General features: G+C 41.7%; 7 protein-coding genes and 1 pseudogene across 18 annotated transcripts in view; all 8 read right to left on the bottom strand.

The window, feature by feature from the left end:
• The window catches only part of LOC146524648 (protocadherin beta-16-like), a 277,164-nt gene that overhangs the window by 67,267 nt on the left and 188,385 nt on the right, over nucleotides 1-21,512 (bottom strand). The gene's annotated exons all lie outside the window — the stretch shown is intronic.
• Nucleotides 1-21,512, bottom strand: part of LOC146524650 (protocadherin gamma-C5-like) — a 298,508-nt gene that overhangs the window by 114,226 nt on the left and 162,770 nt on the right. The gene's annotated exons all lie outside the window — the stretch shown is intronic.
• LOC146524664 (protocadherin gamma-A2-like) overlaps nucleotides 1-21,512 on the bottom strand; it is a 39,226-nt gene that overhangs the window by 12,208 nt on the left and 5,506 nt on the right. The gene's annotated exons all lie outside the window — the stretch shown is intronic.
• Nucleotides 3,195-6,132, bottom strand: LOC146524670 (protocadherin gamma-A2-like). Its single transcript, XM_085174894.1, has one exon. The coding sequence runs from the start codon at nucleotides 5,748-5,750 to the stop codon at nucleotides 3,336-3,338; it is 2,415 nt and encodes an 804-aa protein (XP_085031020.1). The 5' UTR covers nucleotides 5,751-6,132; the 3' UTR covers nucleotides 3,195-3,335.
• LOC146524669 (protocadherin beta-16-like) lies at nucleotides 6,148-9,189 on the bottom strand. The gene has a single exon (XM_085174989.1). The coding sequence runs from the start codon at nucleotides 9,183-9,185 to the stop codon at nucleotides 6,786-6,788; it is 2,400 nt and encodes a 799-aa protein (XP_085031115.1). The 5' UTR covers nucleotides 9,186-9,189; the 3' UTR covers nucleotides 6,148-6,785.
• Nucleotides 10,179-13,068, bottom strand: LOC146524668 (protocadherin gamma-A2-like). Its single transcript, XM_085175025.1, has one exon. The coding sequence runs from the start codon at nucleotides 12,570-12,572 to the stop codon at nucleotides 10,179-10,181; it is 2,394 nt and encodes a 797-aa protein (XP_085031151.1). The 5' UTR covers nucleotides 12,573-13,068.
• On the bottom strand, nucleotides 14,307-17,223 carry LOC146524667 (protocadherin gamma-A2-like). The gene has a single exon (XM_085174406.1). The coding sequence runs from the start codon at nucleotides 17,221-17,223 to the stop codon at nucleotides 14,713-14,715; it is 2,511 nt and encodes an 836-aa protein (XP_085030532.1). The 3' UTR covers nucleotides 14,307-14,712.
• LOC146524666 (protocadherin gamma-A3 pseudogene) lies at nucleotides 18,211-20,649 on the bottom strand (annotated as a pseudogene).

The following is a 21,512-nucleotide window of genomic DNA, read 5'->3' as shown; positions in this document are numbered from 1 at the left end:
GCATTTTCCACCCTCCTCCATTAGCTGAATCTTCGTCAGACTATTTCGGCGGTCCCTCTAGACCACGGAGAAGGAGAGGGAGAAGAGGAGGTATTCAGGTAAAGCTCAGGCTTACCTGGCGGCGGGGTTTGGCTGGTAAGCGACGTCGAGCGCGCCTTGTCTCCTGTGCTCAGAAAAGCTCCATGGAGGAGGACTTGTTTTCCACGTCCCTGTTTGGATACACTGGCCCCGGCTCTTTGAGACCGTGCTGCCTTAGGAGGGTTTATCCAGACTCTCCTGCCGGCTGGCTCTTTATTCGCTCAGTGAGTGGATTCTACGAGCGTGATGCTCAAACCCTGTGTACCTACGTCCTTTAACTTGAGCCTTTGCAAATAATGAGGCATCTACCTCATTGAATATGGCGCCTTTAACGCGCGATCTATGTCTAATAAATCATTCTTGTTGAATGATTTAATATTATCTAAAAAACTCGACTTTTTTCCCTCTGACTGAGACCTGGCAGCGCGACGTAGAATACTCGTCATTTGTTGAACTCTGCCCGGATGGCTATACTTTTATAACCCAGCCTCGGGTATCTGGCCGGGGTGGTGGGCTTGCTGCGGCTTTCCAGGACCGTTTCTCCTGCCGCTCCGTGAAAATTGGACATTTTCTTTCGTTTGAGATGCAGCTGCTTAAAATCGGAAACAAGGATCCCTTTTACCTTGCTGTGGTATATCGTCCACCTGGCTCTAATGGGCTTTTTTTTTTATCAGGGCTCATATACACGTTGATGATGACTCCGACCCCTTTGCCAGAGACTTCATCAACATTATGGATTCTTTTCATTTTGCTTAGCATGTGTCCGGTCCTACACATAGCAAAGGTCACACACTGGACCTTGTTCTTACTTTGGGTTTGCTCTGAGGACATTTCTATTTCTGATCACCATGTTATTGTTTTTAACGTGTCTTTTAATCCCTGTTCAACGGATGGTTAGCTCTCGCATCTTAAACTCCTCCACAGCGGAGAAATTTGCGGATGCGCTTAACTTACAGCTATCTCCTCATAATGGTGTCGATTCTCAGCAAATCTTTTTTTTTTTAATAATTATTGCTTTTCTATTTTAGATGAAATTTGTCTGGTTAAAACGAGGAGAGTTTCTGCCTCCAAATCTCCTCCTTGGCTAAATGGCAGTATTCCTTGTCTAAAACGTGATTGTCGAAAAGCGGAGCGCAGGTGGAGGAAAACTCATCTAAATGTTCATCTCCTCTACCTAAAGGACCTTTTAATTTTTTTTAATAATGCGATCAGAGATGCGAGGGCTGCCTATTTCCCACACTTAGTTACAAAGAGCAGAGGTAATCCTACAGTGCTATTCAACACCATTAGTGACATTGTTACTCCTGCTCTACCTGCGGCCCCTATTTCATCTAATGAGGACTGTGAAAATTTTCTTTCTTTTCTGCTTGCAAAAATTAATAACGTGAGAATAAATGTTTCACATTCAGCACCTGTTATGTCTATCTCCACCCCATCTTGGCCGTCATATTGGATACTTTCTCTTCTGTTTCACTACCTGAGCTGGTAAAACTAGTGAATTCAGTGAAAGCATCCTCCTGTTCACTTGACGTTGTACCTGCATCATTATTCAAAAATGTCTTTCAGTCTATTGGTCTATGTGTGCTCAATTTAATCAACTCTTCACAGGCATAGTTCTGGTTTATTTTAGAAATGCTGCTATTCTCCTACTTTTAAAAAAACTCAGCTAGACCTCTCTCTTTGGAACAGTTACAGACCAATCTCTAAATTACTGTTAATCGCTACGCTTCTAGAAAAGGTTGTGGCTAAGCAACTTATAGCGGGTCTGGACAAACATAGCATTCGCGATAAGTTTCAGTCCGGCTTTCGTAGAGGTCACTCCAGCCCTTCTTAGGATCTCTAGTGACACTTTGATGAGTAATGATGCAGGGAAATGCTGTGTTCTACTTATGCTGGACCTCACGTTGGCGTTTGACACAGTTGACCACCACATCCTCCTTGAACAGTTAAAACATAGGGTTGGTGTACCTGGAACTGCCTTAGAGTGGTTCTGCTCATATCTACATCACCGATCCTTTTTTTTGTGGTGGTTTCCGAGTTTAGGCCATCCTCTACATCCCTTACTTATGGTGTCCCTCAAGGATTGGTTTTGGGGCCTTTATTGTTTTTAATATATCTTCTCTCGGCTATCAGCTCTTTTGAGGACATTTCTTATCACTGTTATGCTGATGATATTCAGTTGTACATTTCTTTTAAGCCCCATGATTTATCTAAGCTTCAGTTTCTAAATGACTGCTTAGATTTGATGAAACGTTGGGTGGCTGCAAATTCCCTCCAACTCAACGAGGGGAAAACTGAAGTCCTTGTATTTGCTCCTGACAGATTTTTATCCCAGATAGTGAAACCCCTGGTCCTCTCTCAGTTTATGTTAAATACTCTGTCAGGAAATTAGGTGTCACCTTTGACTCGACTCTCACATTGGATGGTCATGTTAAATCTCTGGTTCGGTCTTGTTTTTATCATTTATGAAATGTGGCTAAGTTAAGCCCTATTTTATCTCGCTCTGAACTGGCGATTGTTATACATGCATTTATTTCCTCATGCTTGGACTATTGTAGCTCACTGTTTATGTGTCTAAGCAAAGGTTCTCTGGATTGTCTGCAGGTTGTGCAAAACGGTGCAGCTAGGCTTTGGACAAAATCCTCTAAGCATTCACACGTGACACTGTTGCTATCTCAGCTAAACTGGCTTCCTGTTGAATTTAGAGTCCGATTTAAGATCCTGGTCTTGACTTTTAGAGCTTTGTACGGATTGGCACCTGCCTACATCTCTGATCTGCTACAGCCCTATGGCCCTAGCAGGTCCCTGAGGTCATCTGATCAGGGCTTACTTGATATAAAACATACTAAGATGAGAACTAAGGGTGATAGAGCTTTTGCCATTGTGGCCCCTAGACTTTGGAACTCTCTCCCACAAACCTTAAGAACTCTGGACTCAGTAGCTGCTTTTAAAAAAATCCTCAAAACTCACCCTTTTAAAACTGCTTTTGGTTAATTTCTCCCTGTTCTCCCTGTCTGTTTTACCTTTTTACGATTTGTTATCTTATGTGCATCACTTTGTGATTCTGTTTAGAAAGGTGCTATAAAAATAAAATTTGTGTGTATTTATTTTTATTATATGTTAAGTAAGGATTAAGTAAACATAAAAAATTTACCAACAAATTCAATATAAGACTCTAGTCCCACAATGAAAAACTTATCTCAAAACAAACAGATTTGAGCATTATTTAAAAACGTAATAAATACACTGACAACATATTAAAGTGGTCTAACCTCTAGAGGAGAGTCTGGTTCATCCAGGATGCTCTTTTCACTCTGTATCCGCTGCATCGTTCCTGTAGAACTGGGGTCCATTATCAGCACGTTCTGACTACCAGCTCTGCCGAACTTACAGTCACTCTTTCTGGAGTCAGTCGTCCTGCACACCTCGTAATTGTACACATGTGGCAGAGTCCCTGTCCCCAAAGTGTCTGAGTAACGTGGTGGATAATATGGAATAACAGGCAGGTTGGAGTGATACAGGATGCGAGACTGTCTCCACCTGTAGATTTTGACTGATATAATAACCACTAAACACGTGATGAAGAGGAAGGAAACTACAGCCAGAGCCAAGACTAAGTAAAAAGTCAGGTTGTCATTGTACTCCTTGTCGTGAGTCAACTCAGTGAACTCTGAAAGCACTTCAGGGAAGCTGTCCGCCACCGCCACGTTGACAATGACTGTAGCTGAACGAGAGGGCTGTCCGTTGTCCTCCACTATAACAGTCAGTCTTTGTTTGACAGCATCTTTATCAGTGACTTGGCGGATAGTTCTGATTTCTCCATTCTGTAAGCCCACTTCAAACAGCGCCCTGTCTGTGGCTTTCTGCAGTTTATAGGAGAGCCAGGCATTCTGTCCAGAGTCCACATCAACAGCCACCACTTTCGTCACCAGATAGCCCACATCTGCTGAACGAGGCACCATTTCAGCCACAAGAGATCCACCAGTCTGGACTGGGTACAAGACCTGAGGAGGGTTGTCGTTCTGGTCTTGGATCATTATTTTCACAGTCACGTTGCTGCTGAGTGGAGGAGAGCCTCCATCCTGCGCTTTTACGCAGAAGTGGAAATCTTTGATCTGCTCGTAGTCAAAAGAGCGCACTGCATGGATGACTCCACTATCTGCCCTAACCGACACATATGAGGAGACTGGCACTCCGTTAACGGAGGAGTCCTCCAGTATGTAAGAAACACGGGCGTTCTGGTTCCAGTCAGCGTCTGAGGCTTTGACTGTGAATATAGAGAGACCTGGTGTGTTGTTTTCTACAATGTAGGCCTCATATGAGCTCCTCTCAAAGACAGGTGCGTTATCATTAACGTCTGAGATCTGTAAGATGAGAGTGACACTGCTGGAGAGGGAGGGCACTCCCTCATCAGAGCAGGTTACAGTGATGTTGTACTCATAAGCTCTCTCTCTGTCTAAATCACTGTCTGTTACTATACTGAAAAAGTTATTTGATGTGGAAGAAACTAAAAATGGAATATTCTTGTTAATATTACATTGAACGTTTCCATTTTCGCCTGAGTCTGGATCTTGGATATTTATGATTGTCACAACAGTGCCAGGTGTAATGTCTTCCGCTATTATGTTAGACTTTGACATGACATTTATAGCAGGTACATTATCATTTGTATCAAGTATTTCTACAACAATTTTACTGGTATCGGCCAATCCTCCTTCATCACTGGCTTGAACATGTATTTGATATTGTCGCTTCTTTTCAAAGTCGGTGTTTCCGACCAGTGTAATTTCACCAGTTTCTCGGTTCACGTCAAATTTTTCCGAAGCATCGTCCACGGAGTTTAATATTGTATATGATATCTTTCCATTGGATCCGTCGTCTAAATCAGAAGCACTAACTGTAATCAGTACAGTTCCTTCGGGCGAATTTTCTTTTAAGGTTGACTTGTATATTTTTTGAGGAAAAACTGGAGCATTATCATTACTATCAAGAACATTTACGTTTATCTGAACTGCCCCGGAGAGCTGCGGTTCACCGCCGTCTACTGCAGTCAAAACAAGTGACAAATGATCCTGTTTTTCTCGATCTAAAGGTTTCTTCAAAACCATTTCTACCTGCTTACTTCCATCCGCTTGATTCTGCACCTTCAAAACGAAGTTATCAGTGGGCTTTAACAGATAACTTTGAAGGCCGTTTACACCCACATCGAGATCTATTGCTTGTTCGAGCATAAACACACTTCCTGTATTAACGGATTCACTTATTTTGAATTTCATCTCACCTCTTTTGAAAATTGGGGCGTTGTCATTAACATCTGTCACTTCCACGGTAATGCTATAAAATTCCATCGGATTCTCTAAAATAACCTGGAAGTGTAAAGCACAAGGCGCCGTCTGCGCACAGATTAGCTCTCTGTCTATTCTGTCTTTGACGAGGAGGACTCCTCTTTCTCTGTTCAACTCGATGTACTCTGCGCTGTCTCCGGTATAAATCCGAGCTTTCCCTGATTTCAGCCTTTTTACATCCAAACCAAAATCGTGTGCAATATCGCCCACAAAAGAGCCTTTCGGCATTTCCTCTGGAATGGAGTAACTGACCTGCCCAGTCACTGAGAAGAAACAGAAAAACAAGGTGAAAAGAAGCACTTGCCGTTGCATTGTTCTAACCGCCATGTTGCAGTAAAATAAGCCGTGTAATATTGCTGTAAAAAATGGATTCCACTTGAAAAGTAATCCTGTTTATATCATCATGTTGTATGTAGCCACTTTACAAATCGAAAATTGCAACTTTAAAATAACAGCTCCAGTCCAAACTGACGCTTAATACGCTGATCTTCGTGTCCTGTACTGCTCATTGTGTCTTTCTCTCGTTCTGTATCGTAAAGGATGGGGATGGCACTGCTGATTTCTTTTCCTATATAACAAAGGATGGTCAACAGCGGCCCTAAGAGTTCATCTTCCTGAACTACAGAATATTATGAAGGATTGAAAATGAGAACAAGTGGTTTCTATTTTAAAATGATTACATTTCTTTAAATGATCAACGCTTGTTTTTTTCATAATAATAATAATAATAATAATAATAATAATAATAATAATAATAATAATAATAATAATAATAATAATAATAATGATTTTGTTTAAAAGATAACAAAAAATACAGTAAGGTGATAAACTCAGCTGCTTCAAATTGTTGAACTACCTTGCGTCAACGCCTTTTTATATTCCATGAACTGCCCTGATGTGTCATTGTAATTAATGCACTGAAAAAAGGAGACAGTTTTTATGTAAGAATCTTGGGTGTTTTTAAAACAATTGCGTCATGTTTTAAAGTTAAGTGTTAATTTAACTAAATTCTTTAAGTTGCTGCCAGAGCAAAACATCTGTGTGCAACCAATGTCCACTACTGAATTAAGTAAATCCAATCCATTTTTTTCAGTGCGGAAAGAGGAGCTGTTCGTAGTGCTGAATACGGACAGCTCCCACCAGAAAACAGGAAAAAGACCCGCCCCCCTCTCTCATAACTGATATTTGTATTATATACAAAATATTATATAGGCACGGAGAGGTAAAACATAGAAAACTTAAAACAAAATACACGAAACCTGGGCTTTTAAGAGTTGGCGAACCCTCACCAATAAACATTAAAAAGCCCCCCACATAGGTTCATATTTAACACATGAATATTCATTACTATAACATTGTGGTTTATGGAAGACTAACCTCTAGAGGAGAGTCTGGTTCATCCAGGATGCTCTTTTCACTCTGTATCCGCTGCATCGTTCCTGTAGAACTGGGGTCCATTATCAGCACGTTCTGACTACCAGCTCTGCCGAACTTACAGTCACTCTTTCTGGAGTCAGTCGTCCTGCACACCTCGTAATTGTACACATGTGGCAGAGTCCCTGTCCCCAAAGTGTCTGAGTAACGTGGTGGATAATATGGAATGACAGGCAGGTTGGAGTGATACAGGATGCGAGACTGTTTCCACCTGTAGATTTTGACTGATATAATAACCACTAAACACGTGATGAAGAGGAAGGAAACTACAGCCAGAGCCAAGACTAAGTAAAAAGTCAGGTTGTCATTGTACTCCTTGTCGTGTGTCAACTCGGTGAACTCCGATAGCACTTCAGGGAAGCTGTCCGCAACCGCCACGTTAACAATGACTGTAGCTGAACGAGAGGGCTGCCCGTTGTCCTCCACTATAACAGTCAGTCTTTGCTTGACAGCATCTTTATCCGTGACTTGGCGGATAGTTCTGATTTCTCCATTCTGTAAGCCCACTTCAAACAGCGCCCTGTCTGTGGCTTTCTGCAGTTTATACGAGAGCCAGGCATTTTGTCCAGAGTCCACATCAACAGCCACCACTTTCGTCACCAGATAGCCCACATCTGCTGAACGAGGAACCATTTCAGCCACCAGAGAGCCACCAGTCTGGACTGGGTACAGAACCTGAGGGGGGTTGTCGTTCTGGTCCTGGATCATTATTTTCACGGTCACGTTGCTGCTGAGTGGAGGAGAGCCTCCATCCTGCGCTTTTACGCGGAAGTGGAAATCTTTGATCTGCTCGTAGTCAAAAGAGCGCACTGCATGGATGACTCCACTATCAGCACTAACGGACACATACGAGGAGACTGGCACTCCGTTAACGGGGGAGTCCTCCAGTATGTAAGAAACACGGGCATTCTGGTTCCAGTCAGCGTCTGTGGCTTTGACTGTGAATATAGAGAGGCCCGGTGTATTGTTTTCTACAATGTAGGCCTCATATGAGCTCCTCTCAAAGACAGGTGCGTTATCATTAACGTCTGAGATCTGTAAGGTAAGAGTGACACTGCTGGAGAGGGAGGGCACTCCCTCATCAGAGCAGGTCACAGTGATGTTATACTCAGAGGATCTCTCTCTGTCTAAATCACTGTCTGTTATTAAATTATAGAAATTATTTCTTGTCAGTTTTAAAATGAATGGTACATTGTCGCTGATAAAGCATTTCACGTTCCCGTTGTCTCCGGAATCTAAATCCTCAGTATTAATCATCGTAACGACCATATTGAGTTTAGCGTCCTCTGAAATCACAGTTGATTTGGACATTATGTTGATTTCAGGTTTATTGTCGTTTACATCGAGAACATCAACAATCAGCTTACACGAGTCTGTTAGTCCTCCATCGTCATTAGCACGGAGATTTATTTGAAAACGTTTTGACTTTTCAAAGTCAATGGTTTCAATTAATGAAACTTGCCCGTTTTCCTCATTTACATAAAACATTTTCCGGACATTGTCTAACGTATTTGTGATTGAATATGTTATTTTACTGTTAGAACCTTGATCAGCGTCTGACGCTGTAACAGTAGCAACAACTGTTCCTTTAGGTGAATTCTCAGTGACTGTAGCTTTGTATGTTTTCTGTGTAAAAACCGGCGCATTATCATTAGCGTCTAAAACTGTAATGAGAATCTGCATTGTTCCTGACATCTGTGGCTCTCCTCCATCTATAGCTGTTAACACGAGAGAGATCTGCTCTTGTTTTTCTCTGTCTAAAGGTTTGAGCAGTACCATCTCAACGTTTTTGTGTCCATCGGGGTTACTGTGCAGTTTTAGACCAAAATTTTCAGTTGGTTTTAGTTCGTATTTCTGGAGATCATTAATACCAACATCCAGATCCACGGCCCGTTCCAGGTCGAATTTTGCTCCTGTTGCGGCTGATTCGCTAATCTTGAAATGCATTTCGCTTTTTTCAAAGGTTGGTGCATTATCATTGATGTCTATGATCTGGACTGTAACCGTATAAAATTCCATCGGATTCTCCAAAAGGATCTGAAAATCCAAAGCACAAAGCGCTGTCTCTGTGCACAGCGCCTCTCTGTCTATTCTCTCCTTGATGAGGAGGACTCCTCTTTCTCTGTTCAACTCGATGAATTGGTCGCTATTTCTGCTATAGATCTTGGCTTTTCCTGATATTAAACGTTTAATTTCTAAACCTAAGTCCTGTGCTATACTTCCAACTAAAGAGCCTCTAGACATTTCCTCCGGAATCGAGTAACTGACCTGCCCGAAGACTGGGCCGAGGGAAAGGAGAGAGACAAATAGCAGTACCTGCCGTTTCATTGTTCTTTCAGATTTCTCACTCAACGTGGATTCACAATCTATATTCCACACAACAGAAGATATGTATTCCAAAGTCAAAACCTAAGTTTATATTCCGGTCAGCGAAAGCAAATCTCTCCAAAATAAAAATCTTTCTTCAGTATTTATCCTCCTTGATCAGAATCGCTCGATCTTTGTGCGTCGTGTTCCCTCTTTATAATGTCGACGTTATATGGGCGGTGATGCTGCAAACATGGTCTCAGTCCTCAACAATCTGGTCAACAGCGGCCCTAAGAGTCCGCACTATAAAACTGCAGAATATCATCTAAAAATCATCCGCAGGACAACTTACTGTCAGATGTGACCAAATTCAGTAATATCAGCCTACAGAATCTTTAACACTGTCATTTGGACTTGAAAAAAGAATAATCGAGAATTTATTGTTTAATTTCGAGTATCACAATAACAGTATATTAGGAAAAACAGGCAGTAACACAACATATGATATTGAGTTTGAAAAGCTATCAAAACAGAGTGTTGAAAAAACAAGTCAGCCAACTGACTGAAAGAGGAAAATGAGAAGGGAACTAATGCGTTTTCTGAAATACTGATAACTCGAACAACAAATAAAGAAATAATAACTGAAGACAATAAAAATCCTCTGGTATTTAAAGTATGGACACCGCACCGAATTTTTAACATGTGGAAATGGGGCTATAGGAAGCAATACTACTAATGTTGGTATCCGTTGTTCTGAAGTGAAAGAACTCGATATCTGAAGCACACTGACTACCATCAGATGCCTTTAAAAAAGAAAAGTCATTTATAAGACCTGTTAGTGTTGTTCTTATTTGGTGTGAAGTTAAGCACGAAGGTAGTGATAACATGTGACATAAACTGAAACGTATATTAACACATCCAACATAGCAGCTACCTTTGAGATCTAAAATGTCAATATCAGCAAATAGATTTTTTTTAGTGTATTTAAAACATCTTACACACACTTAAAATATATTAAAGCCATCTAACCTCTAGAGGAGAGTCTGGTTCATCCAGGATGCTCTTTTCACTCTGTATCCGCTGCATCGTTCCTGTAGAACTGGGGTCCATTATCAGCACGTTCTGACTACCAGCTCTGCCGAACTTACAGTCACTCTTTCTGGAGTCAGTCGTCCTGCACACCTCGTAATTGTACACATGGGGCAGAGTCCCTGTCCCCAAAGTGTCTGAGTAACGTGGTGGATAATATGGAATGACAGGCAGGTTGGAGTGATACAGGATGCGAGACTGTCTCCACCTGTAGATTTTGACTGATATAATAACCACTAAACACGTGATGAAGAGGAAGGAAACTACAGCCAGAGCCAAGACTAAGTAAAAAGTCAGGTTGTCATTGTACTCCTTGTCGTGCGTCAACTCAGTGAACTCCGACAGCACTTCAGGGAAGCTGTCCGCCACCGCCACGTTAATAATGACTGTAGCTGAACGAGACGGCTGCCCGTTGTCCTCAACTATAACAGTCAGTCTTTGTTTGACAGCATCTTTATCAGTGACTTGGCGGATAGTTCTGATTTCTCCATTCTGTAAACCCACTTCAAACAGCGCCCTGTCTGTGGCTTTCTGCAGTTTATACGAGAGCCAGGCGTTCTGTCCAGAGTCCACATCAACAGCCACCACTTTAGTCACCAGATAGCCCACATCTGCTGAACGAGGAACCATTTCAGCCACCAGAGAGCCACCAGTCTGGACTGGGTACAGAACCTGAGGGGGGTTGTCGTTCTGGTCCCGGATCATTATTTTCACGGTCACGTTGCTGCTGAGTGGAGGAGAGCCTCCATCCTGCGCTTTTACGCGGAAGTGGAAGTCTTTGATCTGCTCGTAGTCAAAAGAGCGCACTGCATGGATGACTCCACTATCAGCACTAACGGACACATACGAGGAGACTGGCACTCCGTTAACGGAGGAGTCCTCCAGTATGTAAGAAACACGGGCGTTCTGGCTCCAGTCAGCGTCTGTGGCTTTGACTGTGAATATAGAGAAACCTGGCGTATTGTTTTCCACAATGTAGCCCTCATATGAGCTCCTCTCAAAGACAGGTGCGTTATCATTAACGTCTGAGATTTGTAAGGTGAGAGTGACGCTGCTGGAGAGGGCAGGCACTCCCTCATCAGAGCAGGTCACAGTGATGTTATACTCAGAGGCTCTCTCTCTGTCTAAATCACTGTCTGTTACAACAGTAAAGAAATTATTGCTCGATGATTTAATGGCGAAAGGCAGGTTGTCATTTAAAATACACATTACCTTTCCGTTTTCATTTGAGTCGGGATCCTGTATATTTAGCATTGTTAAGACCGTTCCCGGCTTCATATTCTCGGACACTGTGTTTGATTTAGACATAATATTAATCGATGGAGGGTTGTCATTTTCATCTTTCACTTCCACTATCACTTTACATGCATCGGAGAGTCCCGCCTGATCTGACACCTGCACATCAATCTCGTAAACTCTCCGTTTTTCATAATCTATTTTTCCCTTCAGTGCCAATACTCCACTCTCAGGATCGATATCAAACAGATTTGATGCGGCGGACTTTGGGATCGCGTATGCAATCTTTCCGTTATTTCCTTTATCCATGTCAGTAGCACTTACAGTTGTAATTACGGTGCCAATAGCTGCATTTTCTTTAACGCTTTCTGTGTATTCAGGTTTTGAACAAACGGGCGCGTTGTCATTTGCGTCTAACACGGTAATGGTAATCTGCATTGTCCCTGACAGCTGTGGTTCACCGCCATCCAGAGCGGTTAGTATTAATGAGAAATGCTCACGCGTTTCTCGGTCTAGTGGTTTCTGTAAAACCATTTCGATGTGTTTAGTCCCCTCTCCTCGGCTGATGGTTTTTAAAACGAAATTATCGCTGGGGTTTAGGGCGTAGCTGTCCAAACCGTTTACACCAACGTCATTGTCGATAGCCTTTTCTAGGATGAATCGAGCTCCGGTAAGAGCTGATTCGGATATTTCATATTTCATCTCACTTCTCTCAAATGTTGGGGGGTTGTCATTTATATCCGTGATTTCAACAGTCACCGTGTAAAACTCCATTGGATTTTCCAGGATCATTTGAAAATGGAGTGCGCATTGCATTGTTTGACCACATAGCGTTTCTCTGTCTATTCTGTCTTTAATAAGGAGCACCCCTCTTTCTCGCTTCAGCTCTATATACTCTTCAGTGTTGCCACTATAAATACGAGCTTTACCGGACTGCAGTCTGTCCACTCCTAATCCTAGATCATGGGCTATATTACCTATTGAAGCCCCCTTATTCATTTCCTCGGGAATAGAATAGCTGACTTGCCCTTGTACTGCATCGAGAGAAAGCACTGAGATAAAGAACAGCACTTGCCATCCCATCGTTCCGATTACAAAATCTTTGAAGAAAATTTAGAAAATCCTCCGTTTCTTCGACCCTGTTTCCAGTTTGGACTGTCAAATAGAAGTGTACGGTCCTCAAAAACGGCATTAATCCTTTTTTGTGAAACAAAAGAATCCCACCGTGCACTCCTCGTCTGCTCTTCGTGGCAATCCCTGCTCTTAGCTCTGCTACAAAAGCACACTAATTTCGAATGTAATATGGTGACGTACAGGGGAGGTACTAAAACAAATGCACCCTAGACAACTCGAAGGCTAACAGCGTCCCTGTCTGTTCAGTGGCCTGAACTGCACTGTATTCACTACACATTAAAAGTCGAGACATTTAACATACAGATATTTAGATGACATAAAATGGATTGTATTTGTTAGATCAAGAAGCATTCACGTGCTCCCCAGAAAACACGTACGCCTACTGGCTTGCAGCAAGCCGAATATAAAATTGAGGAAATATCTATCTATCTATCTATCTATCTATCTATCTATCTATCTATCTATCTATCTATCTATCTATCTATCTATCTATCTATCTATCTCATACCTTTGGCGTACTAACGTTCGGTGTTGATCAAGTTACTTGAAGGAAGTAATTCGTTACTTAGTTACTTTTTAAAAACATGATACACAACCTGAATAGGTAATAAAGCAATATATCTTTCAGCCCAATTCTACTTTTTCTGCACAATCCATCATATAAAATGTAATCAAACGAAAAGTCTCCTTTTAAAACTTATTTTATTAGTTTTAATTTTTTTTAAAACATTTAAGCCTATTTCCTACATATTCCAGCATATAAAATAAAATATTTTTTGTGTTTACTCTCACTCTTTCAAATTGATGCCAGTAAAACACAGCACAAAATAAATAAAACCAAAGACTCAGCGGCACTGAGTCCTGTCGCTCTTAAATCTATTTTCACCTGTTTAGCAGGAGTGGCGTGGGTGGAGGTTTGCCCTGGTGCAGGTGTGCCGCAGCGGTCAAGTTAGTGTCCGGCATCGGGGGGTTTCTCTGTGAATTTCACATTCCCGTGACAGCGTGATAGGTACTTGCTCTTAGGTTTAGGGGGTTTTTTTCCGTGTAAAAAGAAGTTTTTTTCCTACGCAATGTACAGCGGACGCTAATGTTTTTGTCACCTTTTACAGAATCAAACTGAAAGTAAGGTCAGTACTTCCACGCTTTAAACACTGCACGTCATACTCTCTCTCTCCCGCACTCCATATATTATCCATTGTTGATCTGAGCACGTCTGTTACCACGGCACGCGCTTACATCATTGTCATGAGACACTCTAGCAAACAAAATCACGGTTTATTAATAATGGATTGGATTTATATAGCGCTTTTCAAGGCACCCAAAGCGCTTTACAATGCCACTATTCATTCACTCTCGCATTCACACACTGGTGGAGGCAAGATACGGTTGTATCCACAGCTGCCCTGGGGCAGACTGACAGAAGCGAGGCTGCCATATCGCGCCATCGGCCCCTCTGGCCAACACCAGTAGGCAGTAGGGTAAAGTGTCTTGCCCAAGGACACAACGACCAGGACAGAGATGCCGGGGATAGTAATCCCTTACTTTACGCGTTACTTGAAAAAAGTAATCGGATTACAGTAATTCGCCCATCTCTGATAATGATGGTGATCTGTGCTGCCCATGGTACTGAATTATCAAAAACACTGTACAAAGTGGCTAATTTAAATTTTATTATGCTTTTCATCGTGAATCTGTAAAATCACGACATCATACACCCATTAGGGTGCTACGAAAATGTGTTAATACAAATGCTACACAAGTAGTCTGAAACTTAGGGAAGAAAGAAACAATACACAGAAGCAAGTGCTTGAAAGAGAGACGCACACACACACACACGCACACACACAGAGAGAGAGAGAGAGAGAGAGAGAGAGAGAGAGAGAGAGAGAGAGATGCAACTGTTCAGTTCCATGCCTCCATAGTATTAGGACCGAACGAATGATAAAGGAATATAAAGGTATTTAAACACACAGAGACACTTTCAAAAAACAAATAAACGAGGACTCGAGCAAATCTATATTGTCTGATCGGAAAAATATGTTTTAAAAGCATCTCAAAAGAGCTTTGAGAGTAATGATTTTCAGAGAAGTCAAAAAACGTGACCATGCCCTGTGGTGCTGAAGGTGCTGAAAATAGAATCCTGATAAAATAAACATTTAAATAAATGAATACACAGAAAGTAACAAAAACAAAACGTGTTACTCAAACTAACCTCTAACGGAGAGTCTGGTTCATCCAGGATGCTCTTTTCACTCTGTATCCGCTGCATCGTTCCTGTAGAACTGGGGTCCATTATCAGCACGTTCTGACTACCAGCTCTGCCGAACTTACAGTCACTCTTTCTGGAGTCAGTCGTCCTGCACACCTCGTAATTGTACACATGTGGCAGAGTCCCTGTCCCCAAAGTGTCTGAGTAACGTGGTGGATAATATGGAATGACAGGCAGGTTGGAGTGGTACAGGATGCGAGACTGTCTCCACCTGTAGATTTTGACTGATATAATAACCACTAAACACGTGATGAAGAGGAAGGAAACTACAGCCAGAGCCAAGACTAAGTAAAAAGTCAGGTTGTCATTGTACTCCTTGTCGTGTGTCAACTCAGTGAACTCCGACAGCACTTCAGGGAAGCTGTCCGCCACCGCCACGTTAACAATGACTGTAGCAGAACGAGAGGGCTGCCCGTTGTCCTCCACTATGACAGTCAGTCTTTGTTTGACAGCATCTTTATCAGTGACTTGGCGGATAGTTCTGATTTCCCCATTCTGTAAGCCCACTTCAAACAGCGCCCTGTCTGTGGCTTTCTGCAGTTTATACGAGAGCCAGGCATTCTGTCCAGAGTCCACATCAACAGCCACCACTTTAGTCACCAGATAGCCCACATCTGCTGAACGAGGCACCATTTCAGCCACCAGAGAGCCACCAGTCTGGACTGGGTACAGAACCTGAGGGGGGTTGTCGTTCTGGTCCTGGATCATTATTTTCACAGTCACGTTGCTGCTGAGTGGAGGAGAGCCTCCATCCTGTGCTCTTACGCGGAAGTGGAAATCTTTTATCTGCTCGTAGTCAAAAGAGCGCACTGCATGGATGACTCCACTATCTGCACTAATAGAAACATACGAGGAGACTGGCACTCCGTTAACGGAGGAGTCCTCCAGTATGTAAGAAACACGGGCATTCTGGTTCCAGTCAGCATCTGTGGCTTTGACTGTGAATATAGAGAGACCTGGTGTGTTGTTTTCTACAATGTAAGCCTCATATGAGCTTCTCTCAAAGACAGGTGCGTTATCATTAACGTCTGAGACCTGTAAGGTGAGAGTGACACTCTTGGAGAGGGAGGGCAGTCCCTCATCAGAGCATGTCACAGTGATGTTATACACAGACTTTGTCTCTCTGTCTAAATCACTGTCTGTTATTAATGTAAAGAAATTATTTGATGTTGATATAATTTTAAAGTGATCATAGTCATCCAAAAAGCATCGGACTTTGCCATTTTCATTTGAATCTGGATCTTGGACGTTCATCATCGTCAGAACAGTGCCCGGTTTAACATCCTCAGCTACAGTGGAAGACGCTGACATAATATTAATTGCTGGTGGGTTATCGTTTGTGTCCAGCACCTCAATCAGAACTTTACACACATCAGCGTTACCGCCTTCATCTGACGCTTGCACATCTATTTCAAAATGGCGAAATTTTTCATAATCTAGTTCTCCCACTAAGGTAAACATCCCACTTTTTTCGTCTATATTGAATAACTCTAGTGCTCCCTTTGGAGCATTAGAAATTGAGTATCGCACCTGCCCATGTAGTCCTTCATCGGCATCAGATGCGGTCACGGTCGTTAGAATAGTCCCTTTAGACGAATCCTCCTTTACATTTGCCTTATACTCTACTTGAGAACAAACAGGCGCATTGTCATTTGCATCCAGAACGGTCACAATAATATCAATGGTTCCGGAAAGCTGCGGATTACCACCATCTAAAGCAGACAACACTAAAGATACACGGTCCTGTTTTTCTCGATCGAGAGCCTTCTTTAAAACCATTTCAACATTTCTACTGCTACCGATCCTATAAGGATTTAGAATGAATATGTCACTTTGACTCAGCGAATAGCGCTGAAGCCCGTTAGTGCCCACGTCATCATCAATAGCTTTTTCTAAAACAAATTTCGACCCAATTTGAGCCATCTCGCTTATATCAAATTTCATTTTGCTGTTTTTAAAAACTGGAGAATTGTCATTAACGTCAGTGATCTCAACAGTAATGCTATAAAATTGCATAGGATTCTCCAAAATTATTTGAAAATCAAGAGCGCAGGGCGTCGTCTGCCCACAGAGCGCTTCTCTGTCTATTCGCTCTTTTATTAGAAGGACTCCCCTTTCTTTATCGAGCTCGATGTGTTCTGTACCTTCTCCTGTATATATACGAGCTCTTCCTGATTTAAGTCGTTTCACATCTAAACCTAAATCTTGTGCTATGTTACCGACCAAAGATCCTTTCGCCATTTCCTCAGGAATTGAGTAGCTGACCTGGCCAAAAACCGTGCAGAGAGAGAGAATCGAGAAAAATAACATTAAACCGACTTGCCGTGTCATTGTTCAGTCAGACAGTTTCCCTTCCGAACAAAGAAATGTGGAATCCGTTATCCAAAAAACAAAAAACAAAAAAGATTTTAGACACAAACGTCAGCAAATAGAAACAATAAAAACTCCAATGAATGCTGAATAGATTCCTGGTGTCTCCGACTTTGATAATATCTTCATCCAAACTGTGCCTTTCTGATATGTTCTCCTTCCTCTGTGACATAACGAGGTGGTGGGAAGGCACTGTTGTAATATGCACTAAAATTTCAGCACACTGGTCATCAGCGTCCCCGTGAGTCGGATGCACGGAACTACATAAACTATTATACACAGACATTCCTTTTTGGCTTATGTTTCATACGATTGATTACTATATTTGGTTAGATATGTGAACACTAGAAAGAAATAACTTGGTCCATAAGACAGTAAAATGTCTTATCGTCCAGATCAAAACAGGACGAGAGACAATAAAGCAAAACACCAACAAAGTGCGCTGAATTTTGCTTTCTGCGGTACTTACTGGCATAAAACGGAGGGACACACAAAAAAGCATGTTTAACATTTGAAACTTAAACCCACATGAGCAATTATTAGTTTCAAAAATTGTTGTTTTCAAGTGTTCATTTTAAAGTCCATAGCAAAAACTATGTACATATTAAGTAAATGGCTTATTACTGTGATTAACACAAAGTATCAACGGGAAAAAAAGAATACACAAAATCTTTAGACTGTTATAATGCAAAAAGTGCAACAAAGATTTGACTATAAAATGCAGTACTAAGTGCAGCAGGTTTCAAATCATTGCATTGCAATACATTCCATGTACATTCGAATGCAATACTCATCTACCCCATAACGAATAAAGCAGCACTTCAAATGGGACGATTAACTTTTAATTAAAGGAGCTGTCAACGACTTATGTTTCTGAAAATATCTAATGAATTACTATGACGCAATTGAATCCATTAAAAGACACAGATACAGGTTATGGTCAGTATTTCAGGACCTCACCTCTAGAGGAGAGTCTGGTTCATCCAGGATGCTCTTTTCACTCTGTATCCGCTGCATCGTTCCTGTAGAACTGGGGTCCATTATCAGCACGTTCTGACTACCAGCTCTGCCAAACTTACAGTCACTCTTTCTGGAGTCAGTCGTCCTGCACACCTCGTAATTGTACACATGGGGCAGAGTCCCTGTCCCCAAAGTGTCTGAGTAACGTGGTGGATAATATGGAATGACAGGCAGGTTGGAGTGATACAGGATGCGAGACTGTCTCCACCTGTAGATTTTGACTGATATAATAACCACTAAACACGTGATGAAGAGGAAGGAAACTACAGCCAGAGCCAAGACTAAGTAAAAAGTCAGGTTGTCATTATACTCCTTGTCGTGTGTCAACTCAGTGAACTCCGACAGCACTTCAGGGAAGCTGTCCGCCACCGCCACGTTAACAACGACTGTAGCTGAACGAGAGGGCTGCCCGTTGTCCTCCACTATGACAGTCAGTCTTTGCTTGACAGCATCTTTATCAGTGACTTGGCGGATAGTTCTGATTTCTCCATTCTGTAAGCCCACTTCAAACAGCGCCCTGTCTGTGGCTTTCTGCAGTTTATAAGAGAGCCAGGCATTCTGTCCAGAGTCCACATCAACAGCCACCACTTTAGTCACCAGATAGCCCACATCTGCTGAACGAGGAACCATTTCAGCCACCAGAGAACCGCCAGACTGGACTGGGTACAGAACCTGAGGGGGGTTGTCGTTCTGGTCCTGGATAAATATTATTACAGACGCATTGCTGCTGAGTGGAGGAGAGCCTCCATCCTGCGCTTTGACTTTGAATTTAAGTTGTTTAATTTGTTCATAATCAAACGAGCGTACTGCGTGTATCACTCCAGTTTCAGAATTTATTGACACAAAAGAAGAAACTGAGCTTCCACTGACTTCGGCATCGTCTATAAAATATGAAATTCTTGCGTTCTGATTCCAATCATGATCTCGTGCGCTGACTGTGAATATTGACCCCCCCGGGACATTATTTTCAACGACATAGGCCGAATATTTAGGTTTGGTAAAGATCGGCGCATTATCATTCACATCAGAAATTTTTAGATGCAAATTTGTTCGTGTAGAAAGTGGGGGTGACCCTGAATCGGTTGCAGTTATTGTTATATTGTATTCAGGTTTTGTTTCTCGATCAAAAGCTACATCTGAGAGCAAATTGTAATAATCGGTCAAAGAAGACTGGATTTTAAATGGGAGATTAGAATCTATTGAGCACGTTATATGACCATTTCTTTCTGAGTCTGCATCTTTAACATTAAAAACAGCTATAGTTGTACCCGGAGAAACATCCTCTGAAATTATGCTCGAAAATGACATTATACTTATAAGGGGCGCATTATCATTTATGTCCAGGACCTCAACGACAACTTTGGTTGCATCACTCAGTCCTCCCTGGTCTTTGGCGATCACTCTTATTTCATACTTCTTGTCTTTTTCAAAATCAATGTTATCAACAACAGTAATTTTTCCGGAGGAACTATCAATTTCAAATTTTTCCGCGGATTTCCCCTTTACGTTAGAAAACGTGTAGGAAACCAAGCCATTTGAACCACTGTCTGCATCTGAAGCATTCACTGTAGTTATATAGGTGCCTATGGGCGCATTTTCTGCTACAGTAGCTTTATATAGCGATTGATTAAAAACAGGAGGATTATCGTTGACATCAAGAACAGTGATCTCTATGTTCACTGTACCAGATCGCCGTGGAGTTCCTCCGTCTACTGCAATCAGCTTTAAGGAGAGGTGTGGGTTCAACTCTCTGTCTAAAGGCTTCTGTAAAATCATTACAGCGAATCTAACTCCGTCGGCGTTAGACAGCTGCTTTAAGACAAAATTATTATCAGGGGACAAAACATAATTTTGCAAGCTGTGAATTCCTGAATCGGGGTCATATGCGCTTTCTAAATCAAAATGAGACCCCACTGTAGCAGATTCACTAATTTCTAGTTTAATCACTTTACTTTTGAACGTCGGTGCATGGTCGTTTATGTCTAATATTTCTACTGTCACTCTGTGCAGTTCAATGGGATTTTCTAAAATAATTTCAAAGCTTAAACTGCATGGCATTACGTCTCCGCAAAGCTCTTCTCGGTCAATTCTCTCCTTCACGACTAGAATCCCTTTGTCTGCCTTCAGCTCTGTGTACTGACTAGTATCTCCGCTCACGATCCGGGCCCGGCCAGAACGGAGCCTTCTTAGATCTAAACCGAGGTCTTGTGCTACATTACCGATAAGAGAACCTTCCTTCATCTCCTCTGGTACTGAATAACGGATTTGGCCTCTGATGGTGGAAATCATGAAGACAAAGATGAAGAGAAGCCATGTCGTCGTTTCACACACGAGCCGTTTTCGGAATGGCTGCTGCTGTATCCCCATGATGCTACTAAAATAAATCCAAAACACGACTTGAGATCAGTCGGTCATACATAAAAAAGCAAATTGGATCCCAGTTCAATGGCGATGCGCCTTTAACTGTTAAAACGGTTGGATTGCTATTAAACAGGCAGATTCACTGCGACTCTCTCCAACGTCTCTCTGAATAAAGATTGGTTTTAGACCTCTCCTCTTTCTCTCGGCTGTCTGTAACAACACCACAATGTTTTCCTGATCAACAGCGTCCCTTAGAGTCCAAACCGAGTAGAGAAGCGAATACACTGCAAATGCATAAAAAATTACTATGCAACATACTGCGGGAACAGAACAACTCAACTATAGATTAGTTGCAAATAATAATAACAGAAGAAATATATAGCACCAGATGTAGCATAAAGACACATACTGTATACCAAATGAGACCAAAGGCGATATATAACAACTTTAGAAGAATAAGCTTTAATTAGCTCTAAACTTCTAAACACTTTAAAGTCGAGATAGTGAAATAAATACAAAGGTTAAAGAAGAGCAGTGATTACAAGGAAAAGCCGGTATATTTAGTAGACAAACCTCAAAAGAACAAAAACACGAGGAAACTGTAAATATTTATGAATAATATTTAGTACATTTAAAATGTGGAAAAACATCGGCATAATTTGTGTATCCCACTTCGCTTGGCAGTGTAATAATTATAATGAAAATACTGATACTATGTTAATAGAAAATATAACATCACGATATTGTTTGAGAATATGGATAAGATAATCATTTTTAAAGTTCTTCATGTGAATGCAAAAACTATGTCAACTGATGGAAAGTAAGTGTACTGTCCATGGTGCTGAAAACAAAAACGTACTGTGCCACTA

This window comes from Neolamprologus multifasciatus, chromosome 2, assembly GCF_963576455.1.
Source record: "Neolamprologus multifasciatus chromosome 2, fNeoMul1.2, whole genome shotgun sequence".
In the NCBI taxonomy this organism is placed as follows: domain Eukaryota; kingdom Metazoa; phylum Chordata; class Actinopteri; order Cichliformes; family Cichlidae; genus Neolamprologus; species Neolamprologus multifasciatus.
The sequence above is the reverse complement of the archived record's forward strand: the minus strand, read 5'-3'. Positions and strand labels throughout refer to the sequence as shown.